General features: G+C 31.8%; 2 protein-coding genes across 2 annotated transcripts in view; one reads left to right on the top strand and one right to left on the bottom strand.

Moving 5' to 3' along the window:
- Positions 1-2: 2 nt before the first annotated feature.
- The window catches only part of LOC134835219 (F-actin-monooxygenase Mical), a gene marked incomplete at its 3' end in the record, with an annotated part of 29,081 nt that continues 9,172 nt past the window's right edge, over positions 3-19,911 (bottom strand). Inside the window, exons 8-12 of the mRNA XM_063850089.1 lie at positions 15,589-15,750; positions 11,306-14,917; positions 1,096-1,131; positions 115-277; positions 3-58 (exon numbers count right to left, since the gene is read on the bottom strand). Of these exons, the coding sequence (XP_063706159.1) occupies positions 3-58; positions 115-277; positions 1,096-1,131; positions 11,306-14,917; positions 15,589-15,750 (4,029 nt within the window). The remainder of the gene's footprint in view (positions 59-114; positions 278-1,095; positions 1,132-11,305; positions 14,918-15,588; positions 15,751-19,911) is intronic.
- On the top strand, positions 6,919-7,892 carry LOC134833314 (serine protease inhibitor dipetalogastin-like). Its single transcript, XM_063847596.1, has 2 exons — positions 6,919-7,113; positions 7,624-7,892. Exons 1-2 carry the CDS (start codon positions 6,933-6,935, stop codon positions 7,812-7,814), a joined length of 372 nt encoding a protein of 123 aa, XP_063703666.1. The 5' UTR covers positions 6,919-6,932; the 3' UTR covers positions 7,815-7,892.

Raw genomic sequence — 19,911 nt, 5'->3', positions numbered from 1 at the left:
GTGATGGCGCGAATGCGTTTCAGCTCGTTTTTGGTTTCGTTTATCTCGTAGTCGTCATCTGAAATTAAAATTTTATTAAAAAAACTCAAATTTGGGACGAAAAAAATGACCTACCGTCAGAATTCGGCTCATATTGCACCGGCAATGGAGGAACAGGGGGTGGCATCTCGTCTTCATAGTCGCGGGAATCGTAGGCATGAGCACGTCGTGCAACATGTTTGTTCTCCAGATGATCTTCGGACCGACTGCGCTCGTAATGTGGTGACTTTTCGCGGGACTGAGGGAAAAAAAATTACAGAAAAATTAGAAAAATGTCAAAATAAGGGGTTTAATACTAAAAAATGCTTAAATTTTATTATTCAAAAGCAGAAAAATATTTTTGAAAAAAATTATTTTATGAAAATTTAAAGCTTTAGAGAAAATTTGACAGTTCAAAAAATGACAGCTGTCAAAAATTTTTGAAAAAAAAATTTTTGAACATTTTTAATTAAATAATTTTTTTTTCTTTCAAATTAATTAAAAAAATTTGAAAAAATTGAATTTTGAGGAACATTTTTGACAGCTGTCATCTTTTTTTAAATTAAAAAATTTGACAGCTGTCAATTTTTTTTTAAATTTAATTTTTTCAAAAAATTTCTTGTAAGTAACAAACTAAAAAAAAGAAAAAAAAGTTAAATGAGGAAATTTTAACTTAAAATTTTTTACATCTGTCAAAATTTTAATTTTTCAAAAATGACAGACGTCAAAATTTTCACAAAAATTTAATACTTTTTAAATTAATAAAAAAAAATTAAGAAAAAAAGCAATTTTTATTCCTAAAAATGTTCAAAAAATTAGTTTTTTCAAAAAATTTTGACATCTGTCAAATATTATAAATGTCAAAATTTCTCTCTAAACGTCAAAAAACTTAAAATTTCTTAAAAAAATCGCAAAATCATGCATTTTATTCGCTAAATAAAACTAAAGCTCTATTTTTTCAAGCCTTTGTGCAAATTCTAGGCTCGTGAATACTATTCAAGACGTAAATTAAGCTTAAAATCCATTCACAAATCACATTACTACACAAAAAACAATCAAAAAATGTGAACGTCTTACTGTTGAAGCACCTGGAATCCGAATGTCAAAGCATGACTGATGTTCGTTTGTGAAATAGAAACAAAGAAAAATGCATAAATTATTAAAACTATCGATGATTCAACCTAAAAAAAGTATTCAATGGATCGATAGGAATCTCTTATCAGTGGATTTATTGCAGACTACTCATTTTGTGAATGTCAACAAGTTGCTCGAGATAAGATTTTAATTGTTTTCAAAGGTTTTGGGGTCATTCACAGAAGATTTTCCTCAAAAAACTTTAAATTTTGCAAGAAATTCGATAAAAATTTGACAAAATGAACAAGGAAATCATAAAAATGACCAACTTTCGATAATTTCTGATGCAAAGTCGGGTATTTTCCTCGCTAAAATCTTATCAATGCCCTGATAAGATAAAAATCGTTGATAAAAGCACGTACTTGAGAGTCTTATAAAAGTAATTCTAGCTGATTTAAACATTAGTCATATCATTGAAACCCGTTAAACAAGAAGCACATAAATCAAAATGAAATCGATTTTTGCAATAATTGCTGCTCTTTTGCTAATTTTTGCCGTTTTTCATCAAACAGAAGCTAAACATACGGCTTGCATGTGTCCCCGTAATTTGGACCCGGTATGCGGAACAGATGGCGATACTTATTCCAATCCTTGCCTCTTGCGGTGCGAAGCTGATTCGGAACGTGGCAGAAGTGTCGGACTAAGAATCGCCCATCACGGAGAATGTAACCGCGATTTTTTGTAAAGAAATGAAATATTACCGCATTTTTTCTATGAAATGCGGTAAGAAAATGGAGACGCATGGTATTTTATTCGAAAATTCAAATAAAAATGGAGACGCCTGGTTTTTTTTTTGTAAAAATAAATAAATTGAAATAAAAATTGTGAATTATAACAAACGTTTGTTTATTTTTTCCGTTCATTATCACAAAATTCACGTTAATGACCAGTAATTAGTGATAACCTTTCATTCGTTCTCTAAATTTCACACAATTTTACGTAATTCTTTGTTTATAAATAAATCAACCTCGACTCAGTCTACTTTTGATCGAAGTTTGAACAACATGAAATTTTGGGGAATTTTTCTTTTGCTTGCGGCTTTTATTGCAGCTGCCTACGGATGTCTTTGTGACAAGACAAAGTCAGAAGTTTGCGGAACGGATGGCAAGACATATGCCAACGAGTGCTTTTTGAATTGCGCGCAAAAGACGCAAGTTGGATTGGATGTCGCAAAACGTGGAAAGTGCTAAAGACTTTTCCAATCGTGAAGGACGAGTGGATTTGAGAGTGATAAGAATTTAATTAGAACAGATAAAAATTGCACGTTCTTGAATAATAAATAAAATGAAATAAATAAAAAACTTGTTTGAATTAATTTCAATAAAAAAAATAATAATTGAGTAATGCACAGATGAGACAGGGGAAGTCACACTGAAGCTGATATCATCAGCATCAATCATTGGAGTGCGAAAGTTAGTTGAAAAATTGGCGACGAGAGCGTTTTTTTAAATTTCAATCAATATTAGAAATCTCAAATTAGGGATTTATTCGCCATTTTTACAATATTTTTCCATTTTTTAAAATTTGAAAATTTTCGCCATTTTAAAATGAATTTGAAAATTTTTTGAAAATTTCAGGTACCTAAAATGAATCAAATTGATCAATTTCATGTCGCTTTTAACCTTTTAATGATCAAAAACTTAAATTTTAATCAGAATATTTTTTTTATTTACGTTTTAATTGCAGTTTGAATTAGCGAAATGGCGATTTTCAAATTTCAAACGGTTATATCGGGAAATGAATGAAACCGATGGGGGTACAAAAGTTTTTTAACCAAAACTAATTGATTTTTTCTTAAGCTTAAGTTTTAATAATTTTTTACTGATTTTCGAGTTTAACCTTAAATCTCATAAGCTTCAGATTAAGTCAAAAAATTTTTGCATTCCTGATAACCGATAAAACCGGTGAGAATCAATAAGATTTCAAATAGATCATTATGAAGGAATTAACTAGAAAACATTTTTATTTAAAAAAAAGCTATCGTCATTCTATTTTTTTGTTTTTAAAATTAGAAATCTACCCTAAAACTATGCAATCAACGCAACTTTTTAAAATAAATATAAAATGATTTGATGAAGTATGCAATGAACTTTACACGCCATATTTGAAAGATTTTCTCTATTTTCCATTGATTTTCTTAATTTTTTTGTTTCAAAACTTTCTTTTTACTAAACCTCGAACTTCAGAAAAAAATCCTAAAAAAACCATAAAGTAAGATTTGAGTTATTTTGTTACAAAATTTTTATAGACTTTGAGTTGAAAAGGGGGGGAGGGGTAAATGCCCTAATGACTCCCCTCTGGATCCGCCTTTGATCTACATTTGAAACGTATATTTCAAAATATTTAATGAATCACAATTGCGTCATTGATCATTCATTTTGTTTTTTTGAATTTTTATTTTAGTTTGTTCAAGTGCGATCTGGATATCAAAGATCCCCAAGCTGTTTGTTTAATTTAAATGAATTCAAATATTTTTGTAAGTTTTTTTTTCTTGCGTCATTATTATTTGTTATAATTCGTATGACAATTTTGTTTTTAACTTTCATTAGAATATCGGTAAGTAAAAACTAATATTTGAATATCTTTGGGTATTTTCCGTTGAATCGATATTACGATCCTATGTTTCAAGGTTTCTCAATAAAAAACAGGTCAATTTACGACATATTTATTTTCCTTGGATATGAAACATTTCTTACGTCAATTACGACCTAAAAATGAAATTAGTAATCGGTTAAAAAAGTACATCTGATCAAACATTGTTCACTATATAAAAATGGGAGAATTTACTCAAAAATAGTCAGTAACAATTGAAAGTCTTAAGAAATTCAATCTAAAAAAAAACTAATTAAAAAAATCATTAAAATGAAATTCTTCGCCATCTTTATCTTGATCGCAACAATTATTGCAACTGCATTTGCTCAACTCCCCGATTTAAGTAAATGCGCCTGCGCTATTAATTATGATCCTGTATGCGGTTCTGATGGATTAACATACGCAAATAGTTGTTTTTTGGAGTGTGCGAATGATCTTTTGAATAGGAATGTTGAAGTCAATCACCAAGGAGCGTGCCCGCTCCTTGGATAAAAGAGGATCCAAAAGAATCTTCAAGGTCATTCAAAGGTCAATTAATGCAAAATAAAAAATATTTAAGAAGTAAAACAATTTTTTTTTAATTTTGAGCCTTAGATTAGATTTTCCTGTGAGAGTTTTAAAAAATTTTAAGATAGGTAAGTTAGGCCGCTCCAAATTTTTTGTGAACTTTTTGTCCCATTTCAAAAGTCGAAAATCCAATGGGGTAAAATAAAAAAAAAAGTTTTAAATAATATCAAAATTGACCGTTTTTTTGGTCTTTTTTTCATATTTTTTCAAGAAATTTTCAAAATTTTTTTTAAATTTTTTTTGAAATTTCAATGCTTAATGATTTTTTTTCTAAATTTTTTAATGTTCAAAAATTGTTTGAGTTTTGTCATTTTGTATGAAAAAGTATTTCAAATTTTTTTTTTATTTTTTAAAAAAACCGCCCCCCCCAGTCTGAAAAAAATTTCTTTGTACAAAAAGCTCGAAAAAATTTTGGAGCGGCCTTATCAGTTCTAAAAATTCCAAAAAAGAAACTTTCTGCTTGAAGTTTCTATCCTTGCCAAACGTATTTTCTTCACTGTACTTAAATATCTGTTTGAATTAGCGAAAAAGCGATTTTCAAATTTTTAACGGAAATTATTCAAATTAAAATTTAAAAATTTTCGCATTATTTTTATCAAAGTTTCTCTTTCAAGTCACTTAGTAATAAATTTTTTTTTTACAAAAAACAGAAATTTCGTGAATCATCAAAAAATTCTTCTCAGATAGTAACATCGATGAAAAATTCTGTATCCAAGTTCGCTTAAATGGTATAAAACTGAACATCTGACTAAACAAACTTTAGTATAAAAATACCGAAAAACACAAAAACATTCAGTTTTAATTTTGCAGCCTTCGAAGAGATACAACTTAAAAAAAAATCATAAAAAAATGAAATTCTTCGCAATTTTTTTGTTACTCGCTTGTGTCATCGCGACAGCCATGGCCAAATGCGATTGCAAATTCGAGATTAAACCCGTTTGTGGTTCCGATGGAAGAACTCATCCCAATGGGTGCATCATGAAGTGTATGGCTGAAAAGTTCAAGAAGGAAGTTACAATCGTTCACGAAGGAAGATGCACTCCCAAGGATCACGAACATAAAAGACGTTAAATTTGAAATATTTTGAAAATTTGATTTAATAAAGGACTTGTGAAACTTCAATGGAGCTTTTCTCATTTTTTTTTCTAAATTCTTAGAGTCGCGTGATCTATTTTTACAGTATCAATAAACAAATCTCTTCATCTTTTCAGTCAATTAAATAAATAATTCAGTTCTCAGTTGGAAATTCGAGTAAAATATTCTAAAATGAAATTTTTCGCTGTATTTTTGTTGTTTGCGATGATTTTCGCAACAGCTTTTTCCTGTTATCGCCCAGCAGCTTACCAGCCTGTTTGCGGATCTGATGGAAAAACTAATGGGAACGAGTGTATGTTGAATTTCGCTCAAAAAACCAAAGTTGGATTGGAGGTTGCTATGCAAGGAGAGTTCTAAAAGTTGATTTTTTCAAGGATTTTCAACGAAAATGTGTTGAAAAATTTAAAATTAGTGTTAAATAATGAAAGAATTTTAAAAATTAATTTAAAAAAATAAAAATTAATTAAAAAAAATAAATAAATTAAAAAATCGAAAAAAATAATTTTTGCTCATTTTGTTAATAAATTTGTTTTTAATAGTTCATTAAAAACATAATAAATTATTTACTCATCATTTTTCTAATAAAAGAGGTTAAAAATATGTAGAAAAAAAATAATAAAAATATGTTTTTAAATAGAGCCTAAAAGTATGCAATAAGGTTTAAACATTAAATCCTTAAATTTTCCTAATTTTTCACATACTTTTTCGCATTTTCTTTGTACAAAAACCTTCTCACATCTCTAACGGACATTTCAGAACAAGTTCTAGAGTGATTTATAAATCAAAGCTTGGGTTATTCCGTTACAAGGTTTCAGTTGAATTAATAAAATTAAATTTTATGCAAAGGAATTCTTTGAATCTTTGTAATTTTAATTTAATTAGCATTTTTAAAGATGTATATAAGCACTTGTTTTTCAAGTTAACTTTACATTCGCTTAGTTAAAGATATCCAGTCGTCTAAGATATCGTCTTTGATAGCTATTGAATAGTTTTAAAATGAAATTTATCTCAGTATTTTTCTTGTTCGCGATGATTTTCGTAACAGCTTTTGGCTGCATATGTCCAAGACATTACCAGCCTGTGTGTGGATCTGATGGAGAAACTTACGCGAACGAGTGTACATTTAGTTGTGAACAAAAAATGAAATTTGGATTGGAGTTGGTGAAGCAAGGAATGTGCTAAGTTTCAAATTTTTATCAAGAGCTTTGGACAAAAATGTGTAAAAAATTGAATTTGAATTAAAAAAATAAAGAAAATATTTTATTTTTTATTTAAACTGTATTTGAATCTTCTGATTTTTTTTTAATTAATAAAAAAAATTATTAAAATTTTAGCATTTTGTTTTTTTTAAATTTTTTTATTATAAATTTTATAAGTATTTTAGTTCAAAAGACAGTTTAAATTTATTTTTTCGTTAAATAATTTGTTTCTTCTTAAATATTTTTTTTTATAAATTTTAAAATTAAATTTATTAATTTTTAGTTAAATAATTTAGAAACAATTCTTTAACAAAAAAATAATTAAAAATGAAATTCTTCACCGTATTTTTGTTGTTCGCGATGATTTTCGCCACAACCTTTGCCTGCTTATGTCCAGCAAATTATACGCCTGTTTGCGGATCTGATGGAGAAACTTACGCGAACGAGTGTGCATTAAAATGTGCACAAAAGAGCAAAGTTGGATTGGAAGTCGCTCAACAAGGAGAATGTTAAATTTCAAAGAAATTTGAGCTTTGAACAAAAATGTGTGAGAAATATTTTAGAATAAATTTGCACCTTTAATAAACGAAATAAATAAAAAATTTAATAAAAATTTTTCTTCTTTAACAAAATTTCATTAGTTTTTCATTTTTAATGGAAAGTTCTATTTCAAACAATCAGAGGAAAATCTCTACAAAAAAATCTGCATTTAATTTTTTTATCATAAACTTCATTAGAATTTTAGTTAAAAGAAAGTTTAAACAAAAATTTTAATTTTTTCGACAAATTTTTTTTTTTTCCATAATTTTTTTTCTTATAAAAATTGTTTTGTATTTTTTTCTTTATTTTTTTTTTGTCTCATTGATTTTTTTCTGTGTTGTGAGCAAAAAAATATAAGAATGATTTAAAATGACCTTATTCTAATTCTCTGAAATCTCAAAGTTATCAGTAAATTTATTCAGTCGAGAATTGTCAGTCGTTAGAAACAATTCACTTGAAAAAAAAAACAAAAAATAATTAAAAATGAAATTTTTCTCCGTATTTTTGTTGTTCGCGATGATTTTCGCCACAACCTTTGCCTGTTTATGTCCACAACATTACCAGCCTGTTTGTGGATCTGATGGAAACACTTATGGGAACGAGTGTACATTAAATTGCGCACAAAAGAGCAAAGTTGGATTGGAAGTCGCCAAGCAAGGAGAATGCTAAACGTTCTAAATTTTAAAATTATTCAAGAGCTTTGAACAAAAATGCGTAAAAAATATTTTAGAAAATTGGAGTAAAATTTTTAAAAAATTATGAAATAAAAGAAGGAAATTCAATTTATTTTTGTTTCAAAATTCTACCAAAAATTCAAAAAATCAAAATTTTTTACAAAGCTTTAATGTCTAAAAAGGCTGTTAAAAAATCTAAGATAAAATTTTTGGTGTTGTATTTTTTTTTCATCATTTAGATTATATTAGATTTTTGTGTTCTTAATTTGGGCTAGTTTACTATATTTCAATGTTTTTAATCACATAATCTTTTGCTCTTTTTTTAAATTGATTCAATGTTAGTTCACTAATATCACAGGTTTTTGCTAATTCGTTGTATAATGCTGATCCCTTGTAAAATACTGAGTTGGTTATCAGGTTACTTAATGGTCTTAGTTGATTGTTTCTTCTCAAAAGGTAAGGTTGAACGTCTCCAACATGTGATATGTTTACTCTTAGGTAATCGGGCAAGAGACCTTTTACACATCAGTCTTGTTTCTGTATCTGTTCCTTAGAAACCAACCTTCTTTGCAGTCTTTTTAATCACAGTTTTGAAGTTTTCCTTCATATTCAATTCTTCATCAATAGTGAATCTTGTAAAATTAGTTCGGTAGTGTTGTTGTGTTTGCCTTCAAAGAACATGAACTTTGTTTTGTTTACATTCAATTTCAACTAAAACAGCTTAAGCTTGATAACCTTGAATGACCTTGAGCTGATTATTAGAGGAATTTCTTTTAAGATGTTGCTTATCTAAATTTCGCTTATCAAAAATTCTTAGATAGATGATTTTACTTCCTTCTGATGAGAGAATTCATGAGAATTTACATGAAAATATTTAAAATTTAAAGATTTTTTTTTTTCATAAAATAATTCAATGGCTTAGAAATTTGAATTTTTGACCACACTCACATTTTGCTTTAAATTAATACATTTTTTCTCGCTTTGCATAAATATTTTTCTTTCCCGTAGCGAATTCTAAAATAGTTCAAGTAAAACTTGAGAACAAAAGTTTTTTTGAACTTTGAAGTTCAATTAATATGAATTTTTTTTCAATTTAATGATAAGACATAATAAAAAAAAATGTAATTATCTATCGCATTTCAATACTAATAGTTTACGCTAAGAATTCAAGAATATCAAATTTAGTTCAATTCTGACTTCAAAACCGATTTATCATGAAATTATTTTCAATATTTTTCATTTTTGCGATGATTTTTGCATCGACTTTCGCCTGCCTATGTATTCTTGAGGACGAGGACAAGCCAGTGTGTGGAAGTGATGGACACACATACCGTGATGGATGTAGCTTGTTTTGTGAGCGGGTGCTGGGAAACAAACCGGACTTAAGAGTTTCTCATGAAGGCAGGTGCAAAACTGCATAAAATTGATTTTTAACCAATTTTTAACAAAAAAAATTCCATAAAAATTTTTTTTTGTTAAATAAATTTGAATAAAAATGGGTCGATCTGGTTTTTCTTTAAAAATTTAACCGAGTAATTCCGAAAAAAAAGTTCTATTGTTCAACCTTTACAAATTTTTGCAATTATTCGCACGTGCCAAAAATTAGAATTTAGTTCATTTGCGACTTTTGTCCAGTCAAAACGTAAAAATTATGAAAATTTTCGCCATTTTCTTGATATTTTCAATGATTTTTCGCATAAAATCTGAGTGTTTCTGCAATCACATGTTCTTGCCAATGTGCGGCTCGAATGGCGAAACTTATGCCAACGATTGTCTCTTTGAATGTGCTCAAAAGAAGAATCCAGGTTTACGTTTGGCGCATCAAGGGACCTGCTGATTCGCCCGGAATTTCAACAAATTTCATCAAATTTCGTAAATTCCTTTTGTTTGTTACTGAGTTAAAAATAACACAAGATTTTTCGTAATAAACGCAAAAAAAAAATTGATAAAGACCATTTGTGTCAACATCTTTTTTAGTACAACGTCGTGCGTCACACAGTTCGTTCGCGAGAAATGAACTGGAATCTTTTGTTTTTGACATTTTTGTCGCTTTTTCTGGCAAAATTTGCGTTTGCTTGCAAATGTTCCGCGCAAAATAGCCAGGTTTGTGGCACAGATGGCGTCACGTATGCCAATGCGTGCATTTTGGGATGTGCTGCACTGAGAAATCCTACGTTGAGGATCAATTTTCAAGGGAGTTGTCGACGACCAGTGAAGCAAAATGGATCGAGACGGGGACATTGAGGCGAATAAATTTAATATTTTCACTTTTTGTTAGTTTTTTGGGGATTTTTATGAAAAAAATCAGAAGGAAGAATAAAAATTTTTGTTAAAAAATTAAAATGTTGTTTAATTTCTGATAAAAAATTCATCATGAAGACCGTTTTAAAGTGAAAATCTATGAAAATTGACTTAAGTTTATATATGATTAATTAACAAAATAAATTTTGATAAAAAAAATTAATAATTAAATTTTAACAACATGTATTCGATTTTTATAGATTTAATTAATGAAATTAATTTAAATTGAAATTTACATGATTTTGACAAATTTTAATTTTTTTTCACATTTTTACTATAAATTTAAATTAAATAAAAAAAAAAGTTTAAAAAAATTTAAAAAAATAATAAAATTAAATATTCCAAATCAACGTAAAATTCTGAAGTTAAAAAATTTTAAATTAAATTAAAAAAAAATATAAAATAATTTTATTAAAAAAAAAAATAAAATTTAAAATAATTTAAAATAAATTAAATGTTTTTTTTTAAAATTTAATTTAAATATTTTTTTTTAATTTTAAAATTTTAATTTTTTTTATTAAATTAAATTCAGTAATTAATTTTTAATTAATTTGAATGAAAAAAAAATTAAATTATTTCTAATAAATTTTTTATTAATTTTTTAAAATATTTTAATGACAAGTCAAATTAAATTTAATTAATTTAAAAAAAATAATTTTTATTAAATTTTATTATTTTTTTTAAATTAATATTTAATTTAAATTTATAGTAAAAACGTTAAAATTAAAAAGTTTAAAATTTATTAAAAATCAAATTAAATCTCAATCATTTTTTTTATCTAAATATTTTAATTTCTTGTAAAATAAATTTATATAAAATTAAATTTTTTAATTTTTTTAAATTTTTTTTTAAATTTGATTAAATTTTGTTATTGAATAATAAATTAAATAAAAAAATTTAATTTTATAAAAATATAAATTTATAGAAAATTTAATTAAATTTAAAAAAAAAAATTAAATTAAATTAATTTTTAATTTCAAATTAAATTTATAATTTAATTTACCTAAATATTTTTAAAATTATTTTAAATTTTTTATTTTAAATCAATAATTTTTTTTTTTTTTATTTATAAAAATATTTTTATAATTTTTTTTTCGTCTCAAAAAGTGAAATTATTAAATTTAATTCGTCTCAATATTTTTTTAACGAAATTTTATTTGAAAAATAATTTAAAAAATCACTCACCTTCGCTTTATCCTCCTCCTTCTTCCTTGACGTCAACCGAAATCTCCCAAACCTGTTCGAATCCGTCGAATCCCTCGCCTTATAATTGCTTCCCTCCTTCACAGGCGACGTACTACTACTACTTGCCGCCCCACTATCCTTCTTCTTGTGCGAAAAAAAGTCCGACACCGCTTGAATCAAACTTCTCCTCCGTTCCGGATCCTTTTTCGCGAGTCTCCTATCCCTCAAATGCTTCTCGCCCGCCTCATTCAAGTTCGGATCTGACGTAAAATCCGTCACTTGATAAATTTCCCGCACACTTGGCCTTTCATTATTATAAACGCTCGAATAAGCGGGATTATTACAAAGCATAATATCGTTCACAGATTTCGACGAGATGAGTTTCCGTTCGGGAATGACATTGGCTGGCACGGCAGAAACTATTTTTGTGTCATTGGAACCATGATTTTTCGGGTAAATGTTGTATTTTTTGCGTAATTGTTGGATTTTTTCCTCCGGACTGAGCCCCAAGTCTTCATTTGAGAGCAAACGCGCTCTTTGACGTGCTTCCATGCGAAGTTTGTCGGTGAAAGAAAATGCCGCCGCATAACTCAGAGGTGACTTGAAGTCATTTCCATTCAAATCGGACGAAGATTTGTCTTTTAACGGGACTTGTCGCGTTGTAAACTGCGTTTTATGCGATTTTTCCGCTTCCACAGGGGTTTTTGGGTCCTTTTGCGTTAGAAGTGGATTGTATTTGACTGTCGGTTCTTGCACGGGAGGCGTTTGAAGGACACTAGATGACGCCGCTAAGGCTGCAGTTCGATTTCGACTCCGATTTAGACGTTTTTCAGCATTTAATCGCTTCTTTTGCTGCAATTTATCCATCACCAAGTCATGAATGAGGTCCTTTTGCTTGTCCCGTTCCATCGTGATGAGCTCAATTTTCTTACTTAACGTCGGCGGTTCGGTAATTGACTCCGAATACGGGCTGTGTTTCGTTTCTTTCGCTGAAATTTCACCCGAAACGCTACTCAGGGTGTCTCCTTTGCTCGATTTTCGTCGCAAACTGGGATCGTGACTTGTAATTTTCGAAATTTTAGCTTGTAACTGCTTCACATAGTCCTCATAACTGACTTGCTCCTCACCGGAAGGCTGTTTCGAGAGCTCCGGTGTCGTCAAAGGGGTCGTTTTTTCGGTTTTTGTGTCGCTCGACTCTGTGGTTAGTACTTGGGCGGGCGTCGAGTCCATCGGAGATGTCACAACTGTCAAAGCATCACTTTCCTCCGTCGTTGTGATCGTCTCTGCGGACATTATCATCACCAAACTATCCTCCTCCATGTCATTTAAGCTATCGGGGGCTTGATCTTTGAGCGTGGAAATCGAACTGCCGAGCGAACTTGTCATCGAAGAGCCCATCAGCGAGTTCGGGTACGTCGGAGAACTACTGGAAGCCACCAAAGTGCCTGAATCTGTCATCAGCGTCGTCTTCAAAGTGGTTGAATCGCTATTGGACCCACTCAAAATGCTCGCTCCTTGTTCGATATAGTCAATTCCGGGCTTTTGCTCGATACTTTCGAGACTTTCGGGCTCCAAACCTGTCCTGCGATCGATTTTCGGCGATGAACTATAAGCTGAGTCGCTTTTATACGAATAATTAACACTTTGGGGCTGCTTTTCAGGCTGCACAAACTCAATATAACCCGAATTTTGGAATTTAATGCGGTTATTTTGGGCATTTTCGACACAACTGTCTTCCGAGCCCGTATCCATGAACTCCATCTCGTCCATATCCAAGGCTAAAGGCGCTCGTTTCGGCGTTTCCGGCGGTTTTTGACTAGAAATTTGTCGGGCGACGCCATTTTTCTTCTTATTTTTGCGATTTTTACGTATCGTGCCTTTATTCGAGTTCAATACGAACTCGCTTTCGATGAAATTTTCCGACACAGCATCGTCTGCGGTCCAATCGCTGAGCTCCGTTTCGGTCATCAAAGCTCCCGTTACCTCAGTTTCCGTGTCAGACACGACGGGCGCTTCTAAGAGAGCATTTTGAGTCATCGCGGATTGATTTACGGGAGTTTTGTCTTCCGAATCGGGCGTCGTTGGTGATGTCACCGGCGGTAAATTTAATACTGATGGCTTTTCGATGGATTTTTGGGCTGTTTGAGGGTCAGGCAATGCAGTTTTAAGGATTTCACGAGCACTGGCACCCACAATTAACGGTAAATTTTTCAACGTGTCGATTTTGCTTTCGTTTTTGGCGTCGAAACGATACTCGGGACGGAAATTTTTCATGCCTTTGTACTCGAGACGGGGTTTTTCGGCCTCATTTGTGCTCGAAACAGTCGTTGAAGTCACCGTTGGGGCCTTTTTCACTTCAATTACCGTGGGGGACTTTTGAATTTCAGCCATAAAGGTCCGTTCTTCACTCTTGGGCGTGATAAGTGGCTCCGCTTGGGACGAATTTTCGTCTTTTCCGATGACAACTTGCTCGATTTCGTTGTCGTCATCTTCCGGATAGCCGATATATTCGCCATTTATGATCATTAAGCTGTCAATTTGCATTACTTCGCCCGTTTCGTCGCGCACTTCGAGCTTGGGGATGCATCGGGGGTCACATTGTTCGGGACTTGTGGCGCTATCTAGCGTAAAATGCGGAATATCGTCGATGCTGGAGGTACTGGACTCGGATAAACTGTCACTTTCCATGTCGGAAACGGCTTTCGGGCGCCATTGCGGGACTTCGATGGACGTTTCCAGTATCGGGCTTTCCTCGCGTTGGTCTGAATCCTTCAAATTATGCGTGCTAAGGATATCGGGCACGACGGAATTTTTTTCTTGTTCATCATCGACGCTGAAATTCACTTTTGTTTCGACCAGGGAACGATCTTTGGCAGGAGAATCGCCTGTCAAGTCGATATAAATGTTGTTTAAAGGCTTTGAATTCGGAGAATCTTTTAAATATTTCTGCCCAGCGTTCATTGGACTGTTTTGTGGCGTCACGAGATCAATTACTTCCACGCTTTCGTTTTGTTCGTCGTCTTCTTTTTCATTTTCCAAGATCTCAATGTTGACTTTTCTTGCCTCGACTTGAATATAATCTTCGGATTTTTTGTCTTTTTCACTTTTTACTTGGTTTAATTCGTTTTTCTCGGTCACCGAATTCACGACATTGACATTCACGTTTTCTTTCTCGTCATTTTTCAGCTCGTTCGGGCCTTTGAGCGGCGATTCCGTTAATTTGTTCGTGTTGCTGAGGAAAGTTTTCATGGCGGTGCTGATGTCGGGGGCGGGATTCAGCAGTTTTTGACAATCCGAGATGTTGGATTGGAAATTTTTGAATTTGAGATCTAAGGCGGAGGCGGAATCGGATTTTAATACGCCTTGAGATTGCGTTTCGCCGAGCAAGTAGCGCTTTTTGAGCTCCAAACTCTTTTTGGCGGCAACGGCTTCGGTGCTGGCGATTTTTTGTAATGAATAGTCGCCTTGACGAGGGTTTTGTAGAGGGTTTCGGTTCGTTGAGAGCTTGATAGTGGGATCAACTTCCACGAGGGGTTTGAAATGTACGGGCTTTGGTTCGTAAATTGGTACGGGAGGCGGTTGGTAAATGTGCTCGATGTCACTTGCTTTGATCTAAAATGAGGGAAAAAATTGTTAAAAAAGGATTTTATTTGATTTAAAGACATTTTAGGACGGAACAATTTTGAAAAATGTTTCATGTTACAGAAAATTTTAAAATTTTGAATTAGCAAAATGGCGAATTACAAATTTTCAGTTTTGATATTTATAAAAAAATATTTTAAATAATTAAAAAATTACCAATTTGAATAAAAAAAATAATTTTTAAAAGAATTTTCATAAAATATCATTAAAATTTAAAAATTCATACACTTTTAAAATTATCTTGAATTAGCAAATATCAACTTTCAAATTTTTTAAACGTCATTTTAATTAAAATTTGTTAATTTAAACTTTAAAAATTTGAAAAATGTGCCAAAAAAATATTTTTTTTATTCTTATTTTATATAAAATTTATATTTTTAGTAAAATTTTACATTAAAGACTTTAAAAAAATCAATTAAAATTTTTATCAAAAATTTTTAATTAAAGATTATTAAATTTTCTTTAAAAAAAATCTTATGAAAATAAATTTTAATTTAAATTTTTTTTCGATTTTTTACTGAAATTTCAATTAAACTTCTTTTAATTAATTTTTTTTTGAAATTTTAATAAAATCATTAAACATGAAACACTTTTCCAAATTGAACCTGCCTAAAAAATTTGAATCCTATAAAAATACTCACTTGAAACCGTGATGGCTTGAAAGAATTCCTCAAATACGAGTTATCAATTAGAATCTTTGGCGGTGGATCTCGTTGCACTGGATCATGATCGAATTCCGAATCTGTTGAAATTTCTGTCGCTGAGTTCAGTTCGACATCAGGAGAGTCGCTGTCAGATTGTCCCTGAAAAAAGAAAAAACTTTATTAAAATCCCGCCAAAAATTTATTTTGGAAACAAAATTTCAAATATAAAAAAACAACGTTAGGATGATTTTTTATGAGTGCAGTTAGTTGCATGATAAAATCTAAGAAAACTCGAAATATATTTACACTTCAAAGCTGTTGACGAATAAGTCCATAAAAAATTTTGACGGATATCAAATTTGATACAAGATATTTTTGATAAAAATCTTAGGTTTTAAACAGTTTTGAGGTTATGTTTTATTATTTTTAGATATAAATAACCTCAAAAGCTGTTAAAACTTTGAAATTTTAAACAAAATTTACAATTTTCGATAAAATTTTAACTTTTTCAAGAGTTTTGAGGTTATGTTTAACTAAGATGGTCTAATATAACCTCAAAATATGTCTTAATATTCGAAATTCTATATAAAAATTACAATGTTCGATAGAATTTAAAATTTTTCAACAGATTTGAGGTTATGTTTTACCAAGATCTCCTAACATAACCTCAAAAAATGTTAAAAATTGATATTTTTATTAAAAATTTTGAATTTTCTAGCTGTCAACGTACAAAAATTATATTTTTTGATAAAATTTCAACTTTTCAACAATTTTGAGGTTATGTTTCACCAAGATCTTTTAACATAACCTCAAAATTTGTTAAATAACCTCAAATTCAACCAAAAATAATCATGTATCATGTTTGATATCTGTCAATAAAATATTTCATGAACAACGCTGCTTTTTATTTGTTAAAATTTCAGCTATAAATTTTTAAATAAATCAACGAAAAAACTCACTAAAGCCAAGTAAAAAGCGATGATTGATTCTAATTTATTAGAAAAGAGGACAAAGCAAATCTTTTTTTAAAATTTTTTGTCATTTTTAGTTATTTAAAACTGTCTTTAACGAATTTGTCTGTTCCGTGTATTTTTTTTCTGTGTGTGTTTGTGTCTGTTTAGCGCTCTGAGTAATTAGAAGGCGTTAAAATTGGTTAACAATCAATAAAAAAACAGACGACAGGTTCAGCAAAAAACATCAACACGACACACGACGATTACCTTCTAAATAATTTCGCGATTTTCTTCTTTTTAATAATTTTTGGATTGGTGCCTAGATTTATAAATTCATTTTTTTGTGATGGATGCATCTTTTTTTTTTGGCGGGAAATTGGGTTTTATGTTTTTTTTATCAATTTTTTTTTGGAAAACAGGTTTTTGTGTCGAATTTTTTTAACAAATCACGCAATTATCTTTGTTATGCCTTGAAGTGTAAGAAGAAGTTGGATTTCTTGAGCTTGAACTTGTATCGAGATGTGGTCTACGGGCGCTTCCCAAGATGGCGGCTGTTTGGATTCGCGGTTGCATATTCAAGTGCGTCGATGTCGTGTGGGGTGAGGAGTAGTCAGATGTGCGCCATTGCGTGCGATTTGTGATTCCGATGCCGGAAGTTGAGGGTTTTGAGCTCAATGGATGCAAATGGGCGCTTGTGGCAATACGGGAACTCGCTGAGGAGTAAGCACTCGTTGGCACGTACGACGTCGTTGGAGTGTAGGAACTCGTGAACTTTGGCGTGTACGTGTAACGAGAATGCATGGCGGTATCTCGAATGTCGCTGTCGAGATCGGGATCGTGATTGCGTTCGACATCGAGCATGGTTTTTATGTAAGGATTACGATTTCCCATCTTTTCTTGGAGGAAATTTTGCTTTTTGTCGTGCAATCGTTGCGTTTTGTTCAACAACTTTTTCATAGTTGGATCTTCGCGTGGAGGTCGAAGAGGCAATTCGTTCGGAGACTGAAGGAGTTTCTTCTCAGCCATGCGTTTTTTCATATATTCCGAGCGATAGGGGACTTCTTCGTCGTCAGATTGGTCAAAAGAAGTCGATTGTTGCTTCTTTAAAGCTTCTCTAGCAGCCTTTCGTGCGGGAGAAATGTCATCCGAAGCTTCGTCCATGAAAAATTTCTTCTTTTTCTCATGGGTTTCGTAAAATTTCTCCAAAGCATCGGATTTTGGTCGATCTACAGGCGATTCGGGACGCGGCGAAGCATTTCTATGACCTCCGGGCGACAAGAAGTTACTATTGAACTGATGCAATTTGTGATGCCCATCTTCAAAACGGTAAAAATTATCCGTTGGAGCAGAGACAACAATTTGTGGGCGTTGTTCATTCTCATAGATACTCTTATAGGTCAACGGAAGTCGATCATATTTCTCCAAAATTTTCTTGTAAACATCGAAATGAATTTCTTCACGACTCTTCTCGAGCGGTTTCTTGCGAGAATCTTGTTCATCGGGTGACAAACTGTCCTCGGGAGTTTTTGTGGTGCTTTTATGACGTCTCGCGGGTCTAGCAGGATTCAAATCAACCAATTCCCCGACATCGTCGTCATCGAATCGCTTCTCAAGGAACTCCGTAGAACGCAAAACCGCGTTATCCAAATGACCTTTCTTGAAATTTATCGGAGAGTCGGTAGTTGGCAACTCGTGAGCGTCGTTTCGCAAGTCAGAAATTGTCAATTGGGCTCGTTCAGGAAGAAGTTGGGCACGTTCACTGACAACTGGATGATGCTCCGAGATGACATTTGATTTTGTGTGGATCATTTGAGCTTTGCTGGGCATGTGAGGACCTCCTTGAGATGAAATTTCTTGAGGTTTTTGGAGAGAAATTTGTGAATCTGTGAATTTTTGTGGCTTTTCAGGAGATTTGGCGCGAAGTAAAAAGGTGTCAGAATCTTCGTCGGAGTAATATTCCAAATCGACGATGGTTCCTTGAATTTCCTTCAGGATGTCACGATAATCTTGAGACATCATAGGAGCTTGTTTAGTCGAAGGAGCCTTGGTTTCTTTAGGAATTTCCTTTTCAGGCGAGATTTTCTTCAATTTTGACGTTTCAACGACAGCGATGTCACTTTCTTTGACAGTTACTTTTGAAATTTCAGATTTGTTGCCGTTTTCGATCACTTTTGGACCGTTTTCTGCTACTTTTTGAACATTTTCAATAATTTTTGGTTTACTTTCAGGAGTTTTTGGAACATTTTCCGCAATTTTTGGTTCTTCGGGACTCTTTTTTCCTTCTTTGCTGTCTTGACGTGTCATTCTCGGAGGTTTTTGGGGCTTTAACTTTTCTTCTTCTGATGATGAACTCTTTTGTTTTGAGGACTTTTTCTTCTTTGGCTTCTCTTGAGGAGGTTCTTGAACAAGTTTTGGCATTTCCAAAGGTTTTTCTTCCTTTTTTGGTTCAGTTTTACCCATTGAAGGTACAGTTTCTTCAATTTTTTGTGGTTTTTCAATCTTTTTCAATTCAGGTTTGACCACAGGAGTCAAAGTTTCTTCAACTTTTTGAGTTTTTTCAACTTTTTTCTCTAAAACTTTTACTGGAGGACCCATTTCAGCAATTACTTTTTCTTCAACTTTCACTATTTGTGGCTTATTTTCCTCGGATTTCTTGAGGTTTTTCGGATTTCTTGAGATTTTTGAGCGATTTCTTGACTTTTGGCCATTTCACGTTTCGTTTCTTCGAACATTTTATCAATTTTTTGCTTTGACTCTTGCGGAGACATCATTTTTTGTAAGAAATCTTCCTTTGAGGTTATGCCTTTTAACGGTTTTTGAACTATTGGTTCAACTTTTTCTACTTTTTTCTCTAAAACTTTCGGTTCTTCGACAATTTTTTCCGTTTCTTGTATCAATTTTGCTTCATTTTTAATCATTTCTTGCGTTTTTTCAACAATTGGCGACGTTGGAGTCGAACCTTGACTCTCATTCAAGCTCTCTTGCCTACGATACATCAAAAATTCTCTGGCAGCACGGCGCGTTTCGTCAAAACTGCGCTTTGGAGTCTTCGGGGACTCAGTTTCTGATTGTTTTTCCACATTCGGAGCATTTTCATCCGGGACATTTTCCAAAACTTGGGCTTGTCTCTGCTTTGCGAGAAATTCTTTCGTTGCTTTTCGCGTTTCTTCAAGCGATTTGCGTCTTCCAACCTTTGGGGATTGATTTTCCAACACATCAACAGCTGCCTTGAACTCATCTTCGACATTTTCCATCGTTTTCTTCTTCGTATTTTGCGCCTCGATCAACTCATCAAACTCTTTTTCGAGCACCTGAGAGTTTGTCTCGATCATCGAGAGGATATTAGCGATTGTTGTGCCCGAATTTC

Source organism: Culicoides brevitarsis, chromosome 3 (genome assembly GCF_036172545.1).
Source record: "Culicoides brevitarsis isolate CSIRO-B50_1 chromosome 3, AGI_CSIRO_Cbre_v1, whole genome shotgun sequence".
Classification (NCBI taxonomy): domain Eukaryota; kingdom Metazoa; phylum Arthropoda; class Insecta; order Diptera; family Ceratopogonidae; genus Culicoides; species Culicoides brevitarsis.
Note: the sequence above shows the minus strand (reverse complement) of the source record. Positions and strands in the feature narration are given on the sequence as shown.

Coding starts and splice junctions, on each gene's coding strand:
- LOC134833314 (XM_063847596.1), top strand. CDS start 6,933: ATGAAATTCTTCACCGTATTTTTGTTGTTCGCGATGATTTTCGCCACA. Junction 7,114..7,623: donor AGTCGCTCAACAAGGAGAAT/GTTAAATTTCAA, acceptor ACAAAAAATAAT/TAAAAATGAAATTTTTCTCC.